Here is a 23,585-nt window from a genome sequence, read left to right as displayed (position 1 = left end):
ACCAGGTGACCCTGAATCCTCCCTTAGTTATGCTGCAATAGATGTAGGCTGCCGGGGATTCCCTTGATGCATTGAGTTTTTCCTTTCCAGTCACCTTTCTCACATGTGTTAATAGACCTCTCTGCATTGAATCATATCTGTGATTAATCTCCGTCTCTCTTCCACAGCATGTCTTTATCCTGTCTTCCTTCTCTCACCCCAACCGGTAGCAGCAGATGGCCCCGCCCCTCCCTGAGCCTGTTTTCTGCCGGAGGTTTCTTCCCAGGGAGTTTTTCCTTCCCACTGTCGCCAAAGTGCTTGCTCATAGGGGGTCATATGATTGTTGGGTTTTTCTCTGTATCTACTGTACAATATAAAGCACCTTGAGACAACCTTTGTTGTGATTTGGTGTTATATAAATAAAACTGAATTGGATTTAATTGAATTAAGAGTTTTCGGAATGTTTTTTGTCTGTGCGTCTGTAAATAAGATGCAAAGGCGATGGCCACAATTCAGAGATGGTCCTGGTGTTTCACTGGGATGTTCTCTCCAGATTGCAATGTGTTTGAAATCCACTTCAAATCAAGCTCACTGGGTGTGTTGCAGGTTATTGTTAAATTTTCCACAACAATTATCTTGGTTAAAGAAACACAAGCACATATTGTCTGCTTCACTGACCTTGCCTGATAGTGTGTGTGTGTGTGTGGGGGGGGGGGGGGGGGGGGGGGTCTGTGAGTGGGGTAAAGCCTTGAGCATGTGAGTCTATATCTAACTGTTTTCTTCCCTCCTGTTTTTGATTTATTTTCTCATAGTCCCAATAGTGAATGTTCCAGAACCTTCCCCCTTGCATATGAAGGGGCTGTTATTAAGCCATCCACTCGGGTAATTTGCAGTCTTCACTTTCGCAATGCTCTTTCTCCTGCAGGAATACTTCCTTCTCTTCCATGTGCCCTGTAATAGCTTACAGTGGAGATAAGGCGGACAAGTAGTGCCCTAGCACAAGGTATAAGGCATCAACCACACACTGAACAGTTTCCTCGCATGGGGTCATAGTAAGGTGTCATCTCAAACTCCATTGCTGTCATGTTTTCTGACCAGTTCATAGTGCAAATGTTGTAACAGCTGGACACACATTCTGTCATGTTATCTTCACCTAGTATAGCTACATTGGGTAGCTGTGCTGACATACATATTATGCACTCTCTAACTGTAATACTTCTCACTGTATAGTTTGCATACTTGGAAGTATGCAAACTATACAATGAGAAGTATTACAGTTAAAGACTCACCCATTCTGCTCTAAGGGGATTAGAAACTTCTCTTTCCTGCTTCCCATCTAAATGGCTGTCGTCACGTGGACCCCACCCTGACCCTATAGGGATTTGGAGTTGACGTCATGCCGCAGTGCATTGTGGGATCGCGGCGCTATGTCAGAAGGCAACAAATCAAAACAAACACACTGTGTTGGAAGCAGGACTGTCAGAACCATGCTTAAAATCAGCGCAAAAGACAAAGGGCTGTATCACGACTGATTGTGCCCAGACGCCAAGAGACAGTACTTGGAAAAAATAGTGTGCATCGGTAATGTGGACCCGTATGAAAAAAGGCAGTGGAGTGGAAACCCAGACAGCCTACCGCCTTTGTCCTATCCCAATATCTTCACGTTCCTTGTCTGTGGATTCAGCGCATACACGGCGAATCATTTTCGTAATTATAAATCCCTGGAGGCGCACATCTAATTCACAAACGGTTGAGTACAAGATTTGGCCGTTTTTAAGCCTCCACGTTGTGAGTACGTTGACCATATGACCAAGATACAGCCAGAGGTTGCACATAACATTGACTTCTCCTCAGCACCTGCCCCAAAATTTGCTCTAGATGAATGATTCACGATTGATGCCAGCTGTGCGTTGCCATGTAAATAGTTTGCATTTCATGTGTATGTACTTGCTAAGTACATGTGAACAGATCGTGAATAAAAAAAAAATAAACATACTTTTTTTCTGTTTTATTGAATCCACTTTACAGAAAGTACAATTATTTACAATGAACTGTACATGCAACACAGCAGTTTTATGAATATTCAACAAGAGCAAGTTTCATTTGGCCCTGGTTTGACAACCACACTGGGGCACATATTCACCAAAACACAGCACACCTTAACAATCTTATCAAGCAGTGTTGTGTCTTCACCCTCACATGATATGAGTAATCGGATTGGCATTGTAGTGTGTAGCATTTTGAGCACAAACTACCTATTACTCGCTCAACATGAATTCTCAGGTGGGCAATTGCTCTCGTTTGGGGATGGCAGAGAACTCAATATCCGCTCGTCTGACCGATGCAATCCGAGCCTGACGTCTTCGTTTAGTATTATCAGATACACGAGATCCCTCCCGTTGCCTCCAGGAGGGGAAACGATGAAAAGACAGCCCATTTTCCAGCTTCTTGCCTTCCCTATTGTGTGATCTACCATTCCAACGGACAACACAGCAAGTACGAACCATAGCTGACGCTCCCGTGTGCTTTGCTTGGCCTACTGTCATGGAGGGAGGGACGTTGCCCCCCTCCCATGACATCACCCTCCAAAACCCTATAGTGAGTAATGTTACCAACGAGAGCAAGACCCAAAAATCACACGTCTCCCCGCCATTCTAAATGAGCCTGTGGATCAGTTGTTTTATTCACCAGTTTGAGACCGGAACGACACTAAAAGTCGCTCGCCGTTTGTAGCCGGACTTCCACCACTACCCTGTTTCGGCCGGGGAATTGTTTGACTACCTTACAATGGCTCAGGTGAACCCACGTCGGTCATTCAGCCATTTTCAAAGCTGTTGGGGTGGCCAGTAGAACCTAGAATGGTCCCTTCCACCGGGAGTTGGTCCAATGCTTCCTCTTAATCACTTTGATGAGCACCCGGCTCCCGACAGTCAGCTTTGGTACCTGTGAACACACAGCAGAACAAGGCAGCTTGTTTGCTTCAACCACTTCTTTTGTCCTTAATATTTTGCACATCTAGGGTTTGCAGTTTTTGCCTGTTGCTCATCCTGGCTCAACGCTAGAAGAGTAAACTGTCTACCATGAACTATTTCAAAAGGGGTCCACCTGCTGTAGTGGGTGTTATTCTCATGTAAAGTTTCAGAGCTTCTCTGAGAAGCAGCAAACAGCTAGATACACACTCATTTGCTCAAGACTGTGCCCCACTCATAGTGGAGACATAGTACCAGACACCTGCTGACGCGCTATTACACAATCTATATGCTGTCCTAGAAAACAAGTCAAAAAAACTCAAAACCTATTCACCCTGAAAGAGGTGGTACCAGGAGTAGGTGTGGTGGTGTGTTTGTCTAAAATAAAGCAAACACAATCATTAAGTTGTCGTCACATTGTGAATGTTGAAAGCTGCAGAAACACAGACAGGTGAGTGTGTCACCTGTGACAGTGATCCAGCTGGATGGAGACTCTCCATGACCGCTGATGTCACACTTGTAGAGGCCTTCATCAGACCTGGAAACATGCTGGATGGTCATGTGACCTGTAGGCTGCTTCCTGATGAGGGAGCCATCTTTATAGAAAGCAGCTGGGAGGTTGGAGGGAGTGGTCTTTGTTTTACAGAGCAGAGTGACGTCATCTCCCTCCATCACAGGGAGGACAGGACTCTGCAGGATCACTGATCCACCTCAACACAGAGACAAACTACAGCATTTCATCCATTTACACACAGCTTCATCAACACTAACTCCACACACTCAGCTTACCAGTGACTGTCAGGTTAACCATGTTACTGATGGGACCCTCTCTGGACTCACACCAGTAAACTCCACTGTCCTGTGTTAAGATGTAGCTCATGTTACAGGAACAATTACCTGAAGTAGCTTTTTTCCACCATTCAGCTTCACACTGAGTCCGCTGTGAGGATTAAAAAAGCGAACAAAGAAAACTTTTGGCCTGTTCTACTTTTGTGAACACTGATGTATGTAATTACTATTCATTTCATTTCTGTTTTATTCCTGAGCTCCATTGTGAGACATGAACCCAATCAGGTCATATCAGTGAGCATTTATCAGGTTTAAACTGTGACAGAAGAAGGTTACTGACCTTGGTTTGTTGTGCAGCTCAGCAGTGAGATCAGAACTAAAGAGAAATGACACTCAGGTTAATTTGAAGTGAACATAAAGAACAACTCCACACAAACAGCTGACAAACACACAAACTCATCTCTCTCTGATTTATCTGCTCATTTTCTATTTGATTCCAGTGGGTGTGGGAGCTTGACAGGGAAACTGTGGTAGGCCAAGGGTACTGAAACAGAAGGAAAGGGTGGTCAGAGATGTCCAGTGAAAGGTTCAGTAATCAAACTGTGTTGCCTTATTTGCACGCAGATGGAGAGAAGCAAGAGGGGAGCGTGTGAGGCAGTGGTCCGGTTGAGTCCAGTGTGCTACGCTGGAGAGCAGAGAGGCAGGCAGGTGAGAGTGACAAGATCATCAGGGCTTTGTTACTGACAGCAGCAGTACAGTGGAGATCAGCATCCAATTAAGTGAGTACAGCGAGGTTTGAGAGGTGGTTTCCATGAACCTACTAACAAACAGAAGATCAAGGTAAGTACAAACAGTATGATAGAGAAGGGAGATGTGAGGCCGCAAACTAACATGGGTTACCCAACAACTTGGCAAAGACTAGTCGTGAGCAGTGGTCTTTTATACTGCCAGTATGATTGCCATGAGGTGGCAATCGAGAAAGGAGAGATGAGTACTTCACCCAGAGGAGGAGAGCAGATGCTGTGGAAAATTACCATGATACACCCTATTTCTTTTACTCTCTGTTTTTCAGCTCCATCTTTTCACCACTTCATTCACCACACCAAATTCTGCTCTACAAGCTGCGTAGAAGTTAGCTATAAAGTGTTTCTAGCAGCTGGTGTCATACTTGCTAGGCAAACTGAGCAGCAAGTCTCAGGCTAGACCATCCCATTTAACAGCCTTTTTGTTTTATTATATGATATAATACTTGTTCTGAAGGCAGGACTGTGTTGCAGTTTTTAGCCTCACCACTAGAGAGTGCGGCCATTTTGTGAGTAATGTTGTACTGTTCATGGAGGCAGTGTTAATGCAGAGTTATGCTTGGGAGTATTTGTGGGTACTTTGAGGGTGTGTATCCTTAAGACTGGTGATTTACAGGATATTTCTTGTTTACGAATGTTAGCCTCTCTGGTTTATCGCTCTCGACATCTTCTGTCTGTACATTTCACTCATGCTAAGTTATTGCTAAACTAATTTAAGTTTGGCTAGGCCAAGCTAAGTATTGTTTTGAGCTGGTGATTTTATAATGTGTATTTGCCTTCTTTTTCTCTATTTAGCATCATAAGCAAGTGGGGCTCAAAATTTGAGTGATAGAAAGATATTTGTTTTGTTATTACCAAACACGGTTAATTCTATAAGCCTAGTAATAAGGTCTACAGGATAAGTATGTGGCTTTAATATTTTATGTAGTGATTCTTGTTGTCTACATTGGATTGTAATAATAATCAAAGTGTTTTTATTGAGTTTTCAGAAAGCATATCATTCATACAGAAAAGCTCGAACTCAAGTCCTACCACACAGTGCAAGACAGAACTATACCCAGACAGAAGAAGAAAAAAAAAAGGGGGGGGGGGGGGGGAGTTGCCAGTTATGGAGTGGACGGAAACTCATCTTCAAAATAGGAAATGAAAGGCTGCCAGACCTTAAAGAATTTCTTGGTGTTGCCCTGTATAGTAAATCTGAGATGTTCTAATTTGAGGTGTGCCATCACCTCCTCCACCCAGCGTTTATGGGATGGCGGTGTTGCCTTTATCCAGTTAAATAGAATCAATCTCCTTGCCAGCAATGAGGCGAATGCTATTGCCTTCCTCTGAGAGGCTGTTAGTTGAGTTTCCCTCGGTGCCACACCAAAGATGGCTGTCAGAGGCATTGGTTCTATATCCTTATTAGAAATGAATGAGAATGTTCTAAAGATGTTAGCCCAAAAGTCTTTCAGCCTGGAACAAGACCAGAACATGTGGCATAAGTTGGCTGGCACCTGTTTACATCTGGGGCAGGTCGGATCGGCCCCCTGGTACATTCTTGCCAGTTTCTCCCTTGCCAAATGGAGTCTGTGCAACACCTTGAACTGTATCAATCCGTGTCTCACACATATAGAAGCAGAGTGTACTAGATCTACAGCCCCCCCCCAGTCAACCTCTGAAATGTCCAGCTCCAATTCTTCCTCCCATTTCCGTCTTACATTGTCCAGGGAGGGGGAAGCCACATTCTGAATACGTGCATATAGCGTGGAGATTGTCCCCTTAGCAGTCGGATCTGTGTCCATCAACTCGTCTATCCATCCGCTTTGTGGAAGCTCGAGGGAGGGGCTGAATGACTTTTTCACAAAGTCCCGAACCTGGAAATATCTAAAGTAATTAGTCTTGGAGGAGATTCCATAGTCCTTTTCCAGTTGAGCAGCAGACATAAAAGTACCATTTTTAAAAAGATCTTTGACACATTCCACCCCAGCTCTATGCCATTCCCTAAAGGCTGTTCCCCCGAGGGCTGGGGGAAACAAGTGATTTCCATAGATGGGAGCAGACAGGAGGGCGGTTCTGTTTTTAAAATGTGATCTGAATTGAGTCCAAATTTTCAGAGAATGAGATACCACCGGGTTGTTTGTGTAAAGATGTTTGCTCAAGGGTAGAGGAGCGCAGACCAGTGAGCGCAGGGACACTGGACTAGAAACATACCTTTCCATATGTACCCATATTAGGGTTTCATCCTCATCTAACTCTTTGACCCAAAATAACAACTTATGTATATTAGCAGCAAAATAATAGTGCATATAGTTCGGCAGAGCCAGGCCTCCCTCTTCTTTCTGTCTCTCAAGAAACTCCCGTCTTATTCTGGGGACAGTTTTTTTCCAAATAAAGGCAGACGTACATTTGTTCAATTCCTTAAAAAATGATTTAGGAATGAAAATCGGTATCGTCTGAAATAAATAGAGGAGCCGCGGCAGTATATTCATTTTAACAGAATTTACCTTCCCTGCTAATGATAAGGGGAGCGATGTCCACCTTTCCATATCTAATTTCGCTTTGTCCAGTGCAACTTTAAAGTTATAGTGGACTATAAGTATATAAGTAAATCTTTATACTTACTAGTTACATTAACACCTAAATATGTGAATCTATCCTTATGTATTGCAAAGGGATAGGCCCAGAAAGAAAGTTTCCTCGCCTGTTTATTAATGGGGAAAAGAACACTTTTGTCTAAATTAATTTTATAGCCCGACACCCTCCCAAAATCTTTGATAATACCAAGGGCCACCGGGATACTAGTGGCAGGGTTTGACAGAAAAAGGAGGAGATCGTCAGTATATAAGGACAGCCTATGGTTTTGTGTCCCCCTTTGTATCCCTACCAATCCAGCAGCCTGTCTCAGCATCATCGCAAGGGGTTCAATTGCCACATCAAAGAGCAGGGGTGACAGAGGGCACCCCTGCCTTGTTCCTCGGAATAGAGAGAAGGGTTCAGATATGATATTATTCGTTCTCACCATAGCCTGGGGGCTCGAATAAATTATTTTAATCCACGAGCAAAATGTTGGACCAAAGCCGAATCTTTCGAGGGCCGTAAATAGATAGTAATACTCTATTCTATCAAAGGCTTTGTGGGCATCTAAGGATATCACAATCTCTGGCATAATGTTATCTCCAGCAGTATATACTACATTGAACAGACGGCGGAGATTGCTGGAGAGTTGTCTACCTGCAACAAACCCTGTCTGATCAGGATGTATTATCTTACTTATGACAAGTTCAATTCTAGCTGCCAGTACCTTGGTCAGTATTTTATAATCACATCCAAGTAAACTTACTGGGTGATATGACTCACATTTAAGTGGGTCCTTATTCTTCTTAAGGAGTACAGAGATCAAGGCCTGTGACATTGTTTGGGGCAGAGCTTTTTTATCAAGAATTTCCTGAAATATTCTGCAAAGTAAGGGAATCAGTGCGGGAGCAAATGTCCTATAAAACTCACTTGGGTACCCATCAGGGCCCGGCGCTTTTCCTGTCTTCATACCCCGAATTGCTTTGTCTATCTCCATGACAGATATGGGTCCCTCTAACCTATCTCTATCTGCTGCCTCTAGTGGTGGTATTTCAAGGTTTTCAAAAAAATTCTTCACTCGGTCCCTATCATTTATTTCTGAGGTATACAAGTCCTCATAAAAAGATTTAAATTGATTGTTAATCCCCTTCTGATCTATAATTTTATTACCCACATTGTCTCCTATCTCTACTATCATACCAGCAGCTGCTGATTGTTTCAGCTGGTAGCTCAGGAGTTTGCCGGCGCGCTCACCATACTCATAGAGATCTTGTCTCGACCTAAGATATAAATCCTCCTCGCGCTGACTTGTCAGAATGTCATATTCAGTCTGGAGCAAAATCCTTTTTCTATGCAGCTCCGCAGATGGAGTCAAAGAATTTGCCCGGTCAACTTCTTTTATTGCTGTCATTAATTCTGTGGTACGTTTCATTCTTCTTTTCCTTTCACCAGCACTGTATGAAATAATTTGTCTGCGTACGTACGCTTTTAATGATTCCCATAAAATGCCACTGCTTATATCAGGAGTATAATTAACCCTTTAAGACCTACCATAGAACCAAGTCCGCCAGAGCTTATATTATATTTTTACATGCTGTGGAGCCATTTTTGGGAGCATTTCAAGTTGCTATACATCAATACAACCATTATAGCCCAGATTTTAATAATATGTATTCATTAAGTGCATAGTAATTACATAAATTGCAAAAAAGTGCAATAAACTACAAAAAAATTGAAAATCGTTTTTGATTTTTTAACATATATTTGTAGTTAGAGAAATTTAAGAGGCTTATCCCTCAAAACTGTAAATACAAAAAAGTTGCACAAAATAGTTTCCCACCACAGGAAATTTATTTTGAGTGTCTTCATAGTTTTATTTTTGAAATACACCAATTTTTATACACTGCAGGAAAAACGAAAATAAATATTATACTGCAAATTTGCAAAAAGGCAGCATATGCATCAAAATAAACTATTTCCAGCAGTGCAATATGAGTCCTAAACATCCCAGAAACGACACAGAAAGTCATAAAGTCAAAGATAACTTTTAAAAAGAGCAGTATAGGCCCTGAGGCCCTGATCGCAAAAAAGACTACATTTCCGCGAAAATGACGTCACTTCCGGTTTCGGCCAGGTAATGGCGGAAATGCAAAAGTTCGCGCTGACGTCTATTCCAACGTAGGAAGTGTTTTGAACAGCTGATCGGACCGGCAAAGCGTGTTTCTGGAATATTATGTTTTTGTTCCTGCAAGCGCTTTTTATGCAGTTTTTGCAAAGCTTTATGTGGAAGGAAACCGTGACCTAGGACAAGCTGATGGCACAATATGTAAGTACAACTCCTCCGGTTTCATATGCAAAAAAAATTTTTGCGCTAGCTTACGTGGTTGCAGTGCTACCGGGATTTAAAAATAGTTACGCATAACAGAGCGTTCCCGCTCCGATCGGCTCTAAAGGGTTAAGATCCAAAAAAAAAACTATTTGCGAATTGATGAATTCTTTAAAATCATCATCAGCCAACAATCTACTATTAAGACGCCACATCCTCTGAGGTGGTGTATAGTCAGGGAATTTAAGTTTCAGTGTGACCGGGCTATAGTCAGATAGTACTATACCAGGGTATTCTACATGCATTACCATTGGGGTCAATTTCTTGTCTAACAAAAGATAGTCGATTCTAGTATAAGTTAGGTGTGGCGGGGAATAAAAGGAGTACTGTCTAACAGTCGGATTTGCATATCTCCATGGATCGAATATACCATATGTTTCACAAAAGGAGTTAACGCATTGAGCAGATTTACTTAGCACACCAGGTGTTGGGCTAGAGCGGTCCAGAGTTAAATCTAGGACACAATTCAAGTCTCCCCCCAAAATCAAATTATGTGTGTCCAAGTTAGGTAGTAACGAAAACAAATCCTTAAAAAATTGAACATTATCCCAATTGGGTGCGTATATATTTGCCAACACTACTGGCATATTGAATAATTTCCCAGCTACAATAACATATCGACCATGTTTGTCTTTTATGGCGGTTGTTTCTATGAATTGTACATTCCTGTGTATAAGGATGGCCACTCCTCGACTCTTACTATCAAAATTTGAATGATAGATCTGGTTGAAACCCCCCCTACACAGTTTAAGGTGGTCCCTGTTTAAGAAATGTGTCTCTTGCAAATATACTATCTCTGCTCCCTGGTCTCTTAAATATGAAAAAACAGAAAAAATAAAGGGACGGTGTCTGGGAAAAAATGGGGAAACAACACACACACATACACAAGTAACACACAACACATTGCATATATGAATACGAACCCAAACACAGTGCTCATCAACAAGCACTCTCGTGGCCAACCGGTCCACCCTCTCCTACACACCAAGCCTACCGTGTGCGGCTCCGTGCAAAATATCCCATGGTTCTAAAAATATAATATCACCCTCTAAGCTACCCACCTCCTAAAAAGAGGGGGAAAGAAAAAAAAAACAGTCGGGGGAACTTGTAGCAAAGAGATCTTTGAAAATAAAATCCAGTAATACAAAAATAACATGTAAGTAGTATAAAGCAATTTCTTAAACAAAATATTCAAATATAAAACAATAAGATGAGGTGGTACTTCACCAATATTGCAAAATCCAATCACCAATATCTTTCCTGAGACATTTAAGTCCTTACACCAGTGTAGCCCTTATACGTAGCCAAGCTCAGACCAGCCCATATATTTCACCCGGGAGTCAGCGTCTTCTTGATGAACTCCATGGCGTCTTTTGGGGTCTCGAAGGTTTTCGTTTGTCCCCCTTCTGGTGTAATCACCAGCGTTGCCGGATAACGGAGCCCATATCTGACCCCCCCGTAGGTACGCAGGAGGCTCCTTGCTTCTTTGAAGGCTGCTCTCTTGTTTACTTCCTGGGTGTAGTCTGGGAAGATATGAATCCGTCCACTCCGACCTTCCGGCGTTCTCTCCATTTCCCTCACCTTCTTCAGTATCTCCTCCTTCTCTATATAGTAGTGGCATCTCACCACGAACGCTCTCGGTGGAGCCCCGGCTCCGTCTCGTCTCGCGCCGAGTGTTCGGTGTGCCCAGTCAAGCGTCGGTGTCACCGATAGCCCCAGTTTTTCTTTCAGCAGTCCAGCTATGAACTCCGACGGCGTCTTGCCCGTCTCAGCCCCTTCTCTTACCCCCACGATGCGTATGTTGTTGCGTCGTGATCTCGCCTCGAGATCTTCACTACGTCTCCTCAGCGTCAGCATCTCCTTCTCCAATTCTTTCAGTTTCGTCTCCATGCTGGTTATACTGTCAGACTGGTCGTTCAGCGTGTCATCCACTTCTTTTTTCCGCGCTTCCATCTCGTTAGCCAGACTGACGGACGTCTCGCTTATCAGTCTCACCTCCTCACGTAGCAACTCAAACTGAGCTTTAGTGTTATCTTCCACACTCTTAGCCCACTTTTCCATCTCGGCTTTTGACTCTTTTCTTCCTTTTTCTACTTCCTCCTTTCATCTCATGATCTCGGTTTTTGTCTCCTCTCTGTATTTTGTAATCTCAGCATTCGTTTTTTTGATCTCGGACATCATGTCTTGAGCCCACTGAGGCATGTTGTCGGCGTGTGCTGGGTTAGCAGTGGCCTTGCTAGCTGCGGCGGCAGGGTTGCTATCCGCATGCAACTTTTCTACGCCGGCACGGGTCTGTCGGTTGGACATTTTCGGTCATAAATTGCTCCGTGAGCACCCTCGTTCACTCCACAGCACGAATTGTATTAACCGAGCTTCCTCAAAATGGTAACGAACTGGCGATATCACTATTTTGACTACTTTTACACGGAGCCTCCGCACGCACGTCTTCACACGGCAAAGCACATCCGGAAGTCCTACATTGGATTGTAGTTTGTGTTCTGTTTGTTCATTCTGTTTTGTAGAACCACACACAAACCCACAGTAAATATTCCACTGAATCTGCCATTTGACAGCTGAACGACTATCACCTGGCCTTGTCATTTGCTGTAGGGTTATATTGACATTTGACCTGTGCACACCCTGCAATCGCCACCATAGAAAACTGAACCTGCTATCAGAAATCATAACAACAAATTGGTCCTTCAAGCCGGATAGAGGTGATTACAGAGTCAAGATGGGTTATGGCACCCAGAGAGCAGATGCAGGTCCACGGAGGGCTGTGCGACCACCAGGATGGATGACTTAGTATGAAGGCTACACACAGCTACACACTGCCATGTTGGAGCAGCATCAGACTAGAGAGGGATACGCCAAGATGTGGCCCTCACCCAGACACCTGGTTCTATCAGAGCTGCAAGACAGACACCAGTGTCATCCAGCATTCTTGAAGAGTTCATAAACATTGTGCAACAACTGCAGGAGGACAACAGGCAACTTCAGCTGATGGTAGGAGACATGAAGAGGCAGATAGGTCATAATGTCACCACGCTGGAATCCACTCGCCAACATTCTGCCCAGCAACCAAGGGGCTACGTTTCCGCTGATGATACTCGGGTCTCCACACCTCTAACTACCCAGCGTTTTCCCCTCAGACAAATGCAGCACAAAATATCCTCCATGCAGGATGCAGTTGAAGAATGGTCAGTGCCACCACCTCCAGTTTTCCTCCAGAGAGATCATCCTAATCTGCCAGAGGTACAGTCTGTTCCACCTCCACCACTACCACCGAGAGACAGCAGAAGCATGAAAAGAGATAAGAGATCCACTAAAAGGAGTACCACTATGCTGCTTGGCGTAACGCACAATGCTGCCCCCAAAAGGTCCTCAGCCATAATCCCTTCCACTTCTGAAGTCCAAGACAAGCCCACAACTTATTGTCCGTATTTTAATAACACTCTGCATTTCCTAAATCAATGTGTCAACTTCAAGATGCTGTCTAAGGAGCAGAAATACATTTGGATTAAGTCCAACAATCTCTACTGGCACCTAGAGGCCCTGCATGAGGTGAATCACAGACCTGCAGCACCCAATCTACCAATGGAAGTCGCTGAGCTGGGAAGTAAACCATCTACTGATGTGCTTTATCGGAACCAGCATGCTGGCTGTAGCCAGGTGATTCTTAAGATAATTAAAGTGCTGCTGCAGAATGGTGAAGACACCCTGGAGACATTCGCAATATTAGATGATGGATCAGAGAGGATGATTCTTCGGTAACAGACAGTTAAGGTGGGCAGCCAAACATCAAAGACCATCTTAGTGAGCACAGGCTCTCCTCGGGGGTGTGTCCTGAGCCAGCTGCTGTTTAGCCTGCTCACACATGACTGTACGGCCAGATTCAGCACTAACCACATTGTGAAGTTTGCAGACGACACAACTGTGGTTGGTCTCATCACTGACAATGACGAGTCTGCCTGTAGAATGGACGTGGAGCAGCTTGGAGTGTGGTGCAGATCCCACAATCTCACCATCAATGTGGACAAAACAAAAGAGATGGTGATCGATTTCAGGAAGGCTGGTAGAGATCACCACACAGACCTCACCATAGATGGTGCTGCTGTGGAGAGGGTCAGCAGTGTTAAGTTTCTTGGTGTGCACCTTGCTGATGACCTGTGATTCTCCATTAACACCACAGCAGTTATCAAAAAAGCACAAAAGCGTCTCCACTCCCTCAGGAGTCTCAGGAAAGCAGGACTCTCCACACTTCATCTCACAACTTTCTACAGAAGCACAACTGAAAACATCCTGACGCAAAGTTTTACAGCTTGGTTTGGCAGCTGCAAGTCTTACGAGAATCGTCGACTTAATAGGATTGTTAAGACTGCCAACAGGTTTGTTGGTGCCCCTCTCTCATCAATGGAGGAGATCTACAAACAGCGCTGCACACGCAGAGCTATCTCCATCACCAGAGACTCCCACCACCCCTCTTATGGCCTGTTCTCACTCCTGCCGTCTGGCAAGAGGTACAGGAGCATCAGCTGCAGAACCACCAGGAGGGTGGAAGGGTTCTTTGCACAAGCTGTGAGACTGATAAATGGACTGTGCCCCCTCCCCACCCACACAGCCACACAGCCATCCACACAGCTACACTCTAAGATCAACAAGCAGACGGTGTTGCCCCTATCTACACACACACTCACACACACATACAATGCACTCCCCAGATACACACACTACCTAATTTTTCCATCCCCTTCTGTGAAAGGACCGCTGCTATGTACCTGAACGAATGTGACTGGAGTTTGTTTTAGAACTTAGATTTTATGCTATCTATGCCTTTTTCAAACTCAATCGTTTAAACTGTTATTCTATTTAAACTGTATTTATTCTTTTTAAACTGCATTGTTTATTGTACTGTAGAGGCTGGTGAGAAACAATATTTCATTTCAGGCTGGGTACGAAATGACAATAAACTTCTTGAGTTTTGATTCTTCTCCCTTAGGCCACTCAAAAACTGCAGCTACAGGACACCGGAGAGAGTCTTTCTTTATGTATGGTGAGACAAGGACTGAGAACATTGCCTGGTGCCTCAGTGACAGTCAAAGTCTCCCCTGCCAGCCAACCATCCAGAGCATTCACCATTGAGAGAGACTTCACCGCTGATGATCAAGGTTTGGCTGAACATTCATACCCTGCGAACGCACTTCAGCAGAAATACAGACACTTAAGAACGCTTCCCTTACAGCCCTTCAAAAATGCCCAGCCACTCCTGATCGGCTCTGACTGTCCTCACCTAGTAACGCCCATCAAACGTTTGCACTTAGGCCTACCTGGAGGACCAGCTGCAGTCAAGACTAGACTTGGTTGGGCACAACAAGGATCAGTCCACTCCCTTAAGCTCTCTGCTAAACCGCAACAATGCCTCTTCCTTTCAACTGCCTCTCCTCAATCAGAGCTTCATAGTCAAGTAGAAAGGCTTTGGCAACTCAACACTGCCATATCTAAGTGAGAAACTAGTGACACGGTCTCGGAGGGAAGAGAAAGCTATGGGACAACAAGACTGCATATCGAAGAAGTAAACAGAAATTCAACCCCCCTTCTGCGCATCAGTGATATACCTACACTCAGGGTGCTGCCTGAAGCAGTGCTCCCCACCTGGTGACACACAACAGAAAGAACCATGTAATGTTTAATTGCTCATTCACCTACAGGGATCAGAACCTCAATGAGCTGCTGTTACCAGGCCCAAACCTGGGGACCTCTCTTCTTGGTGTGCTCCTAGGCTTCAGAGAATGATCCATCGCAGTTAGCAGTGACATCAAGGAGATGTTCCACCTGGTGAGACTACTGCCCTAAGACTGGCCACTACTTTTTTTTTCTTTTGCCTGTCCTGTTTGGGTTTTTTTTAGCCACCAGAATTGATGTCTGAAAGCCAACAAAGATACCCAACGGATTTACTTTGCCAAGTGGATCAGCACAGCCTTGCCGTTTTGGTCCATTTGATCAACCTTTGTTGTTACTATTTATTTCATTTCATTTGTTTCGAACAAGACAGACATGGCTGGGGGATAGGACAGGAAGGAAGAAAGAGGAAGGAACAGAAAAAACAGAGGGGAAGAGGGACAGTGAAAAAGGACACTTTTAAAAGTAAAAATCTCCTGGATCGCCTGTTGAGAGAAAAGGAAAAAGAGAAAACAAGCAAAAAAAAAGAAAGAGAGAGAGCAACATAATAAACACAGCACCATTGCATTAATCTAGCTAACTGTAAGTTATGGGACAAAAGCTGTGAGTGGGATGATCCACTGTTACCGAGTGACCTGCTCCCTCATAGAACGAATGGGAAGGTGAGCTGCAGCATCTGGACAACATCAGTCTACAACGTTGTCATGTAAGCCCAGAGCTGGACAAATCCGACAGCAGGCACATCTTTTGCGATGCATCTCAACAGGAATATGGGAGTGTTGCATACCCAAGGACAGAAAATGCTCCTGGAATGGTGGAAGTTGCTTTCCTGACTGCCTGCTCTAGGGTGGCTCTGAAACAAAAGTTGTCCATGTCACATCTGGAACTATGTGCGGCCTTGACTGGAGCTCAACTTACTAGCCTCCTGACCAAAGAGCTCACCTTGCCACTATGTAGAGTGGTGTTATGGACAGACTCTGCCACTGTCCTAACATGGATTCAGTCAGATTCCTTTCATTTCAAGGTGTTCGTGGGAACTTGGATAGCTGAGAACCAGGAACTAACGAACAACCAGCCTTGGCGTTATTTGACAAAATCTGAAAATCCAGCAGATGATCTAACTAGGGGTAAAAGGCTACAAGACCTCACGGTCCAGTCCCAGTGGGCATGTGGACCCCTGTTTTTGCAGCTACATCAAGACCAGTGGCTCTATTGGTCACACAATATGCAGACTTTGCTGAGGAGCAGCTTTCACATCTCCCTCTCTGCCTGGGCAGAGCTCCGACTGAGCTCCCGTAGGCTCCCTTGGCCTACGCACCTGTTGGCGTTTTGCTGCTAATCATGGGACCTCCTTAAGGCTAAGATGCTAACTTACTCGCTGCTGGAATATTGAGTAACTCATTCATACATTCATTTATTTTGTCTTGAGTGACCCCACATTATATTTTCATTCTTTCAGATGAATTACCTAAATACTGCACATACTGAAACCTATTGTCAGAGATATATTCCTCAAACTGCAGGATAAACAGACACTCACTCAAGAACGAGATCGCACAGCGCTCTTTGCTGCACTTGCCGCAAGAGAAGTAGCTGCCTCTGAACATCTTCAACTAGCTTCCCTCTGCAAGCTGCTTTTATTGGTTACACTAATGAATATGCATTTTACAACTACACAGGACATTCTTAAGCAGGCATATCTAAACAACATCAGTGTCTGTTTTCTGTGTTTGTGTGTGTGTGTGTGTGGGGGGGGGGGGGTGCACACGTGAGTGTGGGTGTTTCTGCGTGACTTCCTGCTCCACAAGGGTCAACTCCCCTCACCCAGTTTATGGCTTAATTCCTGTAGCGGTCCACTATACACAAGCACAGTCGAGGTCATAAAGGGCAGGAAGTTAAACATCCTCACTATACCATTCGACGAGCTGGGGAGGGGAACAGAAACAAAGGAATGTCTCTGATAGTGCTGTTTAGGACAAGGCTTACAACTTGAAGCACAACTATGACAACATTTAATGAAATCACTCTAACACCTATTATCTAAGTAACTGCTTAACCAGTTCAAGATGGAAATCTTGAAAGTCAAGACTGAACATTGCAGTGTCAAAAGCTTTTTTTTTTTTTAAAAATCAATGAATACCCCATAGCACATTTATTGTTATGTGCTGCTAATGAAATGTCTTCAGTAGTACTCATTAATGCTATAGCTTTTGACCTGTTTCGTCGAAATCCATACTGACTGTTAAGTCTAATTGTTGAATGTTGTCATTGTGGTTCTTAAATTTGTAAAGTCTTAGTTCAAACTGTTGGATCAAGACATTCCTTTGTCCCCCTCTCCAGCCTCTCGGGGTTCTGGGGGGAGGCTGAAGTGTTTTATCACAGACACATCCCTTGTGAAGATTCTGTTTGATGTTTGGTAACCTCCCTGCCCTTTTTATGGCTCTACTGTGTTGTGTATGGTGAACCAATATAGGAATTGAACTATATATTGGGTGTGGGGGAGATTACCCCCTTTATGACCAAGGATGTTGTGATCAGAGACACACACACACACACACACACACACACGTTCTTGCACATTGTCATGAAATCAATATCCTTAGTATCCTTATTTTCCTATTATATTGTTTTATGTACTTTAATAATGAAGATTTGTAGAGCAAGGCCACTTATGACTCACAAACTAAGTGCTCAGCCAGACTGAAAAACAGGAAGTTTTAGTGCACAGGCATATTAATAGATAAGACACAGAAAAATTGAGCAGTTTTGTAGGAATGGGGTCTAAAAGACACGTTGATGGTTTGGAGGAAGTAATTATTGAAGTTAACTCAAAAAGATCAATTGGAGAAAAAGAGTCTAACTTAACATCAATGGTACTAAAAGTAGCTGTAGATGATATTACATCTGTGGGATGATTATTGGTAATTTTTTCTCTAATGATAAAAATTGTATTTTTGAAGAAGTTCATGAAGTCATTACTAGTTAACGTTAAAGGGATTGTTGGCTCAGTAGAGCTCTGACTGTTTGTCAGCCTGGCTACAGTGCTGAAGAGAAACCTGGGGTTGTTCTTATTTTCTTCAATCAGTGATGAATAGTAAGATGTTCTGGCTTTCCGGAGGGCTTTCTTATAAAGCAGCAAACTATTTCTCCAGGCTAAATGATGATCCTCTAAATTTGTGACACGCCATTTCCTCTCCAGATTACGAGTCATCTGCTTTAGGGTACGTGTTTGAGAATTATACCACGGAGTCAGGTACTTCTGATTAGAGACCTTAGTTTTCACAGGAGCTACAGTATCCAGAGTCGTACGTAGTGAGGAGGTGAAATTATTAACAAGATAATCGACCTCTGGTGGTGGGTGGGTTCTTTTACATTTTGAGAGAAGCCAATTGAGTCTAATAACAGATTAAATGCCATGTTGAGGCTGTCATTTTTAGCATCTACATGGATGTTAAAATCACCCACAATAATTATTTTATCTGAGCTGAGCACTAAATCAGATAAAAAGTCTGAGAAATCAGAGAGAAACTCTGTGTAAGGCCCAGGTGGACGATAGATAATAACAAGTAAGACTGGTTTCTGAGTTTTACAGCTGGGGTGGACAAGGCAAAGCATCAGGCTATCAAATGAATTAAAAGTCTGTCTTAGTCTTTCGTTAATTAATAGGCTGGTGTGAAAAATTGCTGCCACACCGCCCCCTCGGCCTGTGCTTCGAGGTTTCTGGTAGTTAGTTTCTGGTAGACTCGGGGGTGTTGATTCATTTAAACTAACATACTCATCCTGCTGCAACCAGGTTTCTGTAAGGCAGAGTAAATCAATTTGTTGATCAATTATTAAGTCATGTACTAACAGAGACTTGGAGGAGAGAGACCTAATATTTAATAATCCACATTTCACTGTTTTACTCTTTGGTTCAGATGTGGATACTGTATTGTTCTTTCTTTGTGATTTATGTTTAAGTTGTTTAAGTTGCTGGTTTTTAGCTTGTTTTTTGTCTGTTTGGAAGCTGACACAGTCTCTATGGAGATGGGTTTTTGGGGGGGTAGCAGGAGGAGAGAAGCTGCAGAGAGGCGTGTAAGACTGCAACTCTGCTTCCTGGTCCCAACTCTGGATAGTCATATTTTGGGGAGTTTTGGCTTATTCGCTTTAATGCTGATTTTAACTGTTGTCAAGCTCACATCTGCAGGAGCTTTCCTCTCTTCAGGGACTCTCTCTGCAGGAGGGGGAGATACAGGAGAGGTGGAGGAAGATCTCAGCCTGGGCGTTTACTGTCTTATGTAGTCTGGAAGATGAGTGGATGGTGGGGTGGGTGCAGTTTTCTCTGTGGTGGGGTTGGGTCAACTGTCCCGGGCTCTGTGGGGCCGGGAGGCGCTGCTGCACTGGGCCCCGGTCTGGATGGGCCTGGGCCCCCTTTCCCTGGTGGGTCGCGGAGTGTGGGAGTGCCTACTGGGGTCAGCGGGGGAGCTGGCCCCAGGGAGGGGTTACCTGCCCCTCCCTTCCTTCCCTCCCCATCTCCAGCTGCCTCCCTCTTTCCGCTCCACCACAACCACCCACACATGCAGGGCCTTGGAGTAGGGGTATGTCACCAGGGTGCAGAGGAGGCTACACCCCCCCCCCCCCCCCCCCCCCCCTCTGTCCCCTTCTGGCTGCCTCTGCCTCAATTTTATCCCACAACTTAGACATTCACATTACTCACACTCTCATTACACATACATATAGGATCTTGGGGGTGGGCACAATCACGGAGTCCAAATTACCATCAGGGTGTACACCTCACCCCTGGCGTCGTTGCCCACCTCTCAATATTAAATACACGTAGACATTGAGGGCTAGCAGGAGGGACCATGCGCTTACCTGCTGCTCTCTGGCAGGTAGCTCCATGCCCTCCTGGGTTTTAATTGCACCTTAGAACACACATGCATCAACACTACAATGAGCGGGTGGAGGGAGGTTTGGAGTCTTCTCTCACCCCCATTCTCTGCGGCCTGCTGGAGCGGGGGGGCTAGGAGGAGGAGTTGGCCGTCCGACTGCGGTCTGGAGTGTGGGGCCTCCCTGCTGCTACGAAGTCGGGGTGGTCTGCCTCTCCCCACCGCAGGGAAAAGGGTAACACCACCTGGGTCTGGGTGCAGTTCCCCCCTCCAGGGGCAAGGGCACCTAGACCCGGTTTGTAGAGTACGCTTGGGGAGTGTGATCGTGTGTACAGCGTCTCTTTATGTCTGTCTCCACGTTGGTTGAGTGTGGAGTGAGTGCATATGAGAGCATGAGGGGGGGAATGGATGTTTGTGTCTGTGTGTGCCTGTATGTCTGTGTCTATATGTCAGGTTGGGTATCAGACACCACCTCTCTGGGGACACCTCAGGCCCTCCAAGGTTTGGAGGCCTATCTCCACCCACCACCACTTCCCCTGCCAGTGGCGGACTCCCTCAGGTGTCGGTGCGTTGGTGGTTCTTTGTGTCTGGGGATGGGCGTCCAGGCACACACCGGCTCACTCCTTGGCGGCCGCTTGTCGGGGCCTGGAACCTGGGGCTCGCTCGGGCCACTTCGGAGGTGGGGTGCCCCCGGCCTCTCGGCCTGGGGCTCGGTCACTCAGGCACAGCTGGCTGCCGGCGGAGCTCACGGGCGCGTCACTGCAACTCCCCCTGGCTTCTGCTCCGCGGCTGCTGGGTGAACCCTCATCTGGGACTCTCCTCAGCTCTTACTGGGACAGTGGCGCGGCTGCCCCTCTGTTGGTTTTCCATGGTCTCTTGTGTTCTGGGGGCCTCTGGATGTCTGGAGTTTTGATCTCCTCCATACCTGCTTCATACCCTGGAGGACGGGGCTGTGGCCCCCCCACACCCTCTAGCAGATCATTACATGGAGAAACCTTTGGAATACAAGCGCGCTGATCCACACAGGTATGCACACGGGTGTTCACTGCTCGTAGACCCAAATTACACCTTTCTTGGCTACTACTTCGAAGCACATCTGTCCTGCGTGCTGCACAACAACATTGAATATTTAGTATTTACTGCTGTTTACACTTAGCTAGATTAATGCGATGGTGTTGTGTTTAGTATGTTGCTTTGTTTTTTTTGTTTTTTTGCTTGTTTTCTATTCTTCTCTCAACAGGTGATCCAGGAGATTTTTATTTTTTTTCTCCCCCCCTTTCTCACTGTCCCTCTCCCCTTCTGTTTTTCCTTTCCTTCCTCTTCCTTTCTCCCTTTCCTACCCCTCACTCATGTCTGTCCCGTCTATAACATCTGAAAATAAAATATAATAAATAATAAAAACAAAGATCGACCAAATGGACCAATACGGCAATGCCACGATGATCCATTTGGCTAAGTAAATCCATTGGGTATCCTTGTTGGTCTTCAGACAACAATTCTGATGGCTAAAGAACCAAATGGGACAGGCAAAAATAAAAAAAATAAATAAAATAAAAAATAACTGTTGTCAAGCTCTGTTTTGTAATTTTAACTTATTTTATGTATTTTATGACTACAGTTCCTTTTATTAATTGTGTTTTTTGTAAGGTGACCTTGGGTTTCTGAAAGGCGCCCTCAAATAAAATGTATTATTATTATTAATATTATTATTATTATTATTATTATTATTATTGTTAATAAAATTGTCCATATTTCTAGAAATGAGAGCTGCTCCATCCAAAGTGGGATGGATGCCGTCTCTCCTAACAAGACCAGGTTTCCTCCAGAAGGTTTGCCAATTATCTATGAAGCCCACATCGTTTCTGGGACACCACTCAGACAGCCAGCAATTTAAGGAGAACATGCGGCTGAACATGTCACTCCTGGTCTAAGTCCAGGACCCTGGGCCTAAGCAAACGGCCCGAACAACTGAACCTGGGAGGGAGAGAACAGGCAGAGGAAGCTCCATCCTGTGAACGAGGCTGGTGAAGGCAAGCAGGAAGGCAGGAGGAAGCTCAAACGGCAGTGGTCGGGGGGTAGTCCTGGGGGGAAAACCAGAGTCTGTTAAACCCATCGAAAGAGGGCGGCCATGGCGAGGGGCCTAGGCTGGCACTACATGACTGTCCGGAAGAACATGTGCAGGTTTAAATCTGTCAACCTACACAGTCTCCCTACGACCCCCAAAATCCAAAAAAAAAAATGTTTCTGGCCCGGTTCAATAACCCTAAATGGGCCGTCATACAGCGGCCGCAGCGGTGTCCTGTGGGCATCGTGTCTGACAAAAACAAACTTATCAGTCTCTAAAGTCTTTGGAACAAAAGTGTCAGGCAGGCAATGGTGCACCGGACCAGGAACCCAAAGCGAGTGCAATAGCGGGTTGAGGGATAGCACCGATGGATCGAAGCAGGGGGGAGGGTTCTCGGGCATGAATTCTCCAGGCATGCGGAGGGGTCAACCAAACACTAGTTCCAATAAAAGTCACGGTCATGAAAGCAAACAGTCGCTAACCTTTCACCGAAGGTTTTGATGGGGGAGCCATTAGCCGCAGTTAGCAGTGACCCACAGCCCTCAGCTAGCCTGTCCGAGCCAGCCAGGGGAAGAAGGCTCTTCTGTGAGCCAGAGTCCACCAGGAAACGCCTCCCTGAGCATGAGACCTTTATGAAAAGCAGCCTTTCCTTTTCACCAGCGGTCGCGGCTTCTACAGAGCACTGGTGGGCCTGTTTCCGTGGGTCTGGAAACTGCAAGGCGGCAGACAGCGCCGTGCCTTCGCTCCAAAATGCTGGTGATAAAAACAAAGCCCTTTTCCGCGGTGCCACGGTGCAGCGATTCCAGCCACCGTGGACGAGTCGGAGGGCCCCTGGAGCATCGGTGAGGGGGCGGGGGAAAACACTGGTGAGTCCGGGACAATCGCCTGGATGCCGAAACTCCTGGTAGCCAGGAGGATGCGATCCGGCTCTTCCGCAAGGGAGCGGTAATCCTTCATGGCCAATAGCGGGGAGTTGGCAAGTCCAACAGCTGTCGGAGGAAGAGGTGGGTGAAGAGGAATCCTCCATCATCCGCGGCCATTAAGGACAGCATGCTCTCCATGACCTCGAAAGGAGTTGCTCAGCCCGCTCAGCATCAGAGAGGGAGTAACGCTGCAGCAACAGCGCCTTGAGGGCGGTGTATTTGCCTTGGGCTGGGGGGTCCTGGAGGAGAGTCATCAAGCGGTGGGTGGACAGAGGATCAAGTGAAGCCACCACATGGTGGTATTTGGTATCATCGGCTGAAACTCCACGAAGAGCAAACTAAGCTTCTACGTGCACGAACCATGAAGGAGGGTCATGAAGCCAAAAATCCAGCAATTTAAGTGCCACAGCAAACGCAGCCATTGGCAGAGGTGGAAGTCCGGCAGCAGCCGATGCTTCCAGGCCGGAGCTGGCTTTGTCTTCGAACCTTAGCATGTTCGCCACAGGGGTCTATGTAAAAACGACAGGAGAGGTCTCAGTGTCTCACTCCAACTTTATTAACTGAACCA

General features: G+C 45.4%; 2 protein-coding genes across 2 annotated transcripts in view; one reads left to right on the top strand and one right to left on the bottom strand.

The window, feature by feature from the left end:
* The window catches only part of LOC308397880 (uncharacterized protein), a 350,136-nt gene that overhangs the window by 147,129 nt on the left and 179,422 nt on the right, over positions 1–23,585 (top strand). The gene's annotated exons all lie outside the window — the stretch shown is intronic.
* On the bottom strand, positions 2,833–3,855 carry LOC308399520 (Fc receptor-like B; the record flags this gene model as incomplete). The annotated part of the gene is made up of 4 exons (XM_080886835.1): positions 3,738–3,855; positions 3,413–3,658; positions 3,283–3,326; positions 2,833–2,922 (listed from the first exon to the last, which is right to left on the bottom strand). Exons 1-4 carry the CDS (start codon positions 3,826–3,828, stop codon positions 2,833–2,835), a joined length of 471 nt encoding a protein of 156 aa, XP_080742961.1. The 5' UTR covers positions 3,829–3,855.

This window comes from Rhamphochromis sp. 'chilingali', assembly GCF_963969265.1.
Source record: "Rhamphochromis sp. 'chilingali' genome assembly, chromosome: 1".
Classification (NCBI taxonomy): domain Eukaryota; kingdom Metazoa; phylum Chordata; class Actinopteri; order Cichliformes; family Cichlidae; genus Rhamphochromis; species Rhamphochromis sp. 'chilingali'.
This window is presented reverse-complemented; position numbering and strand designations above follow the sequence as displayed.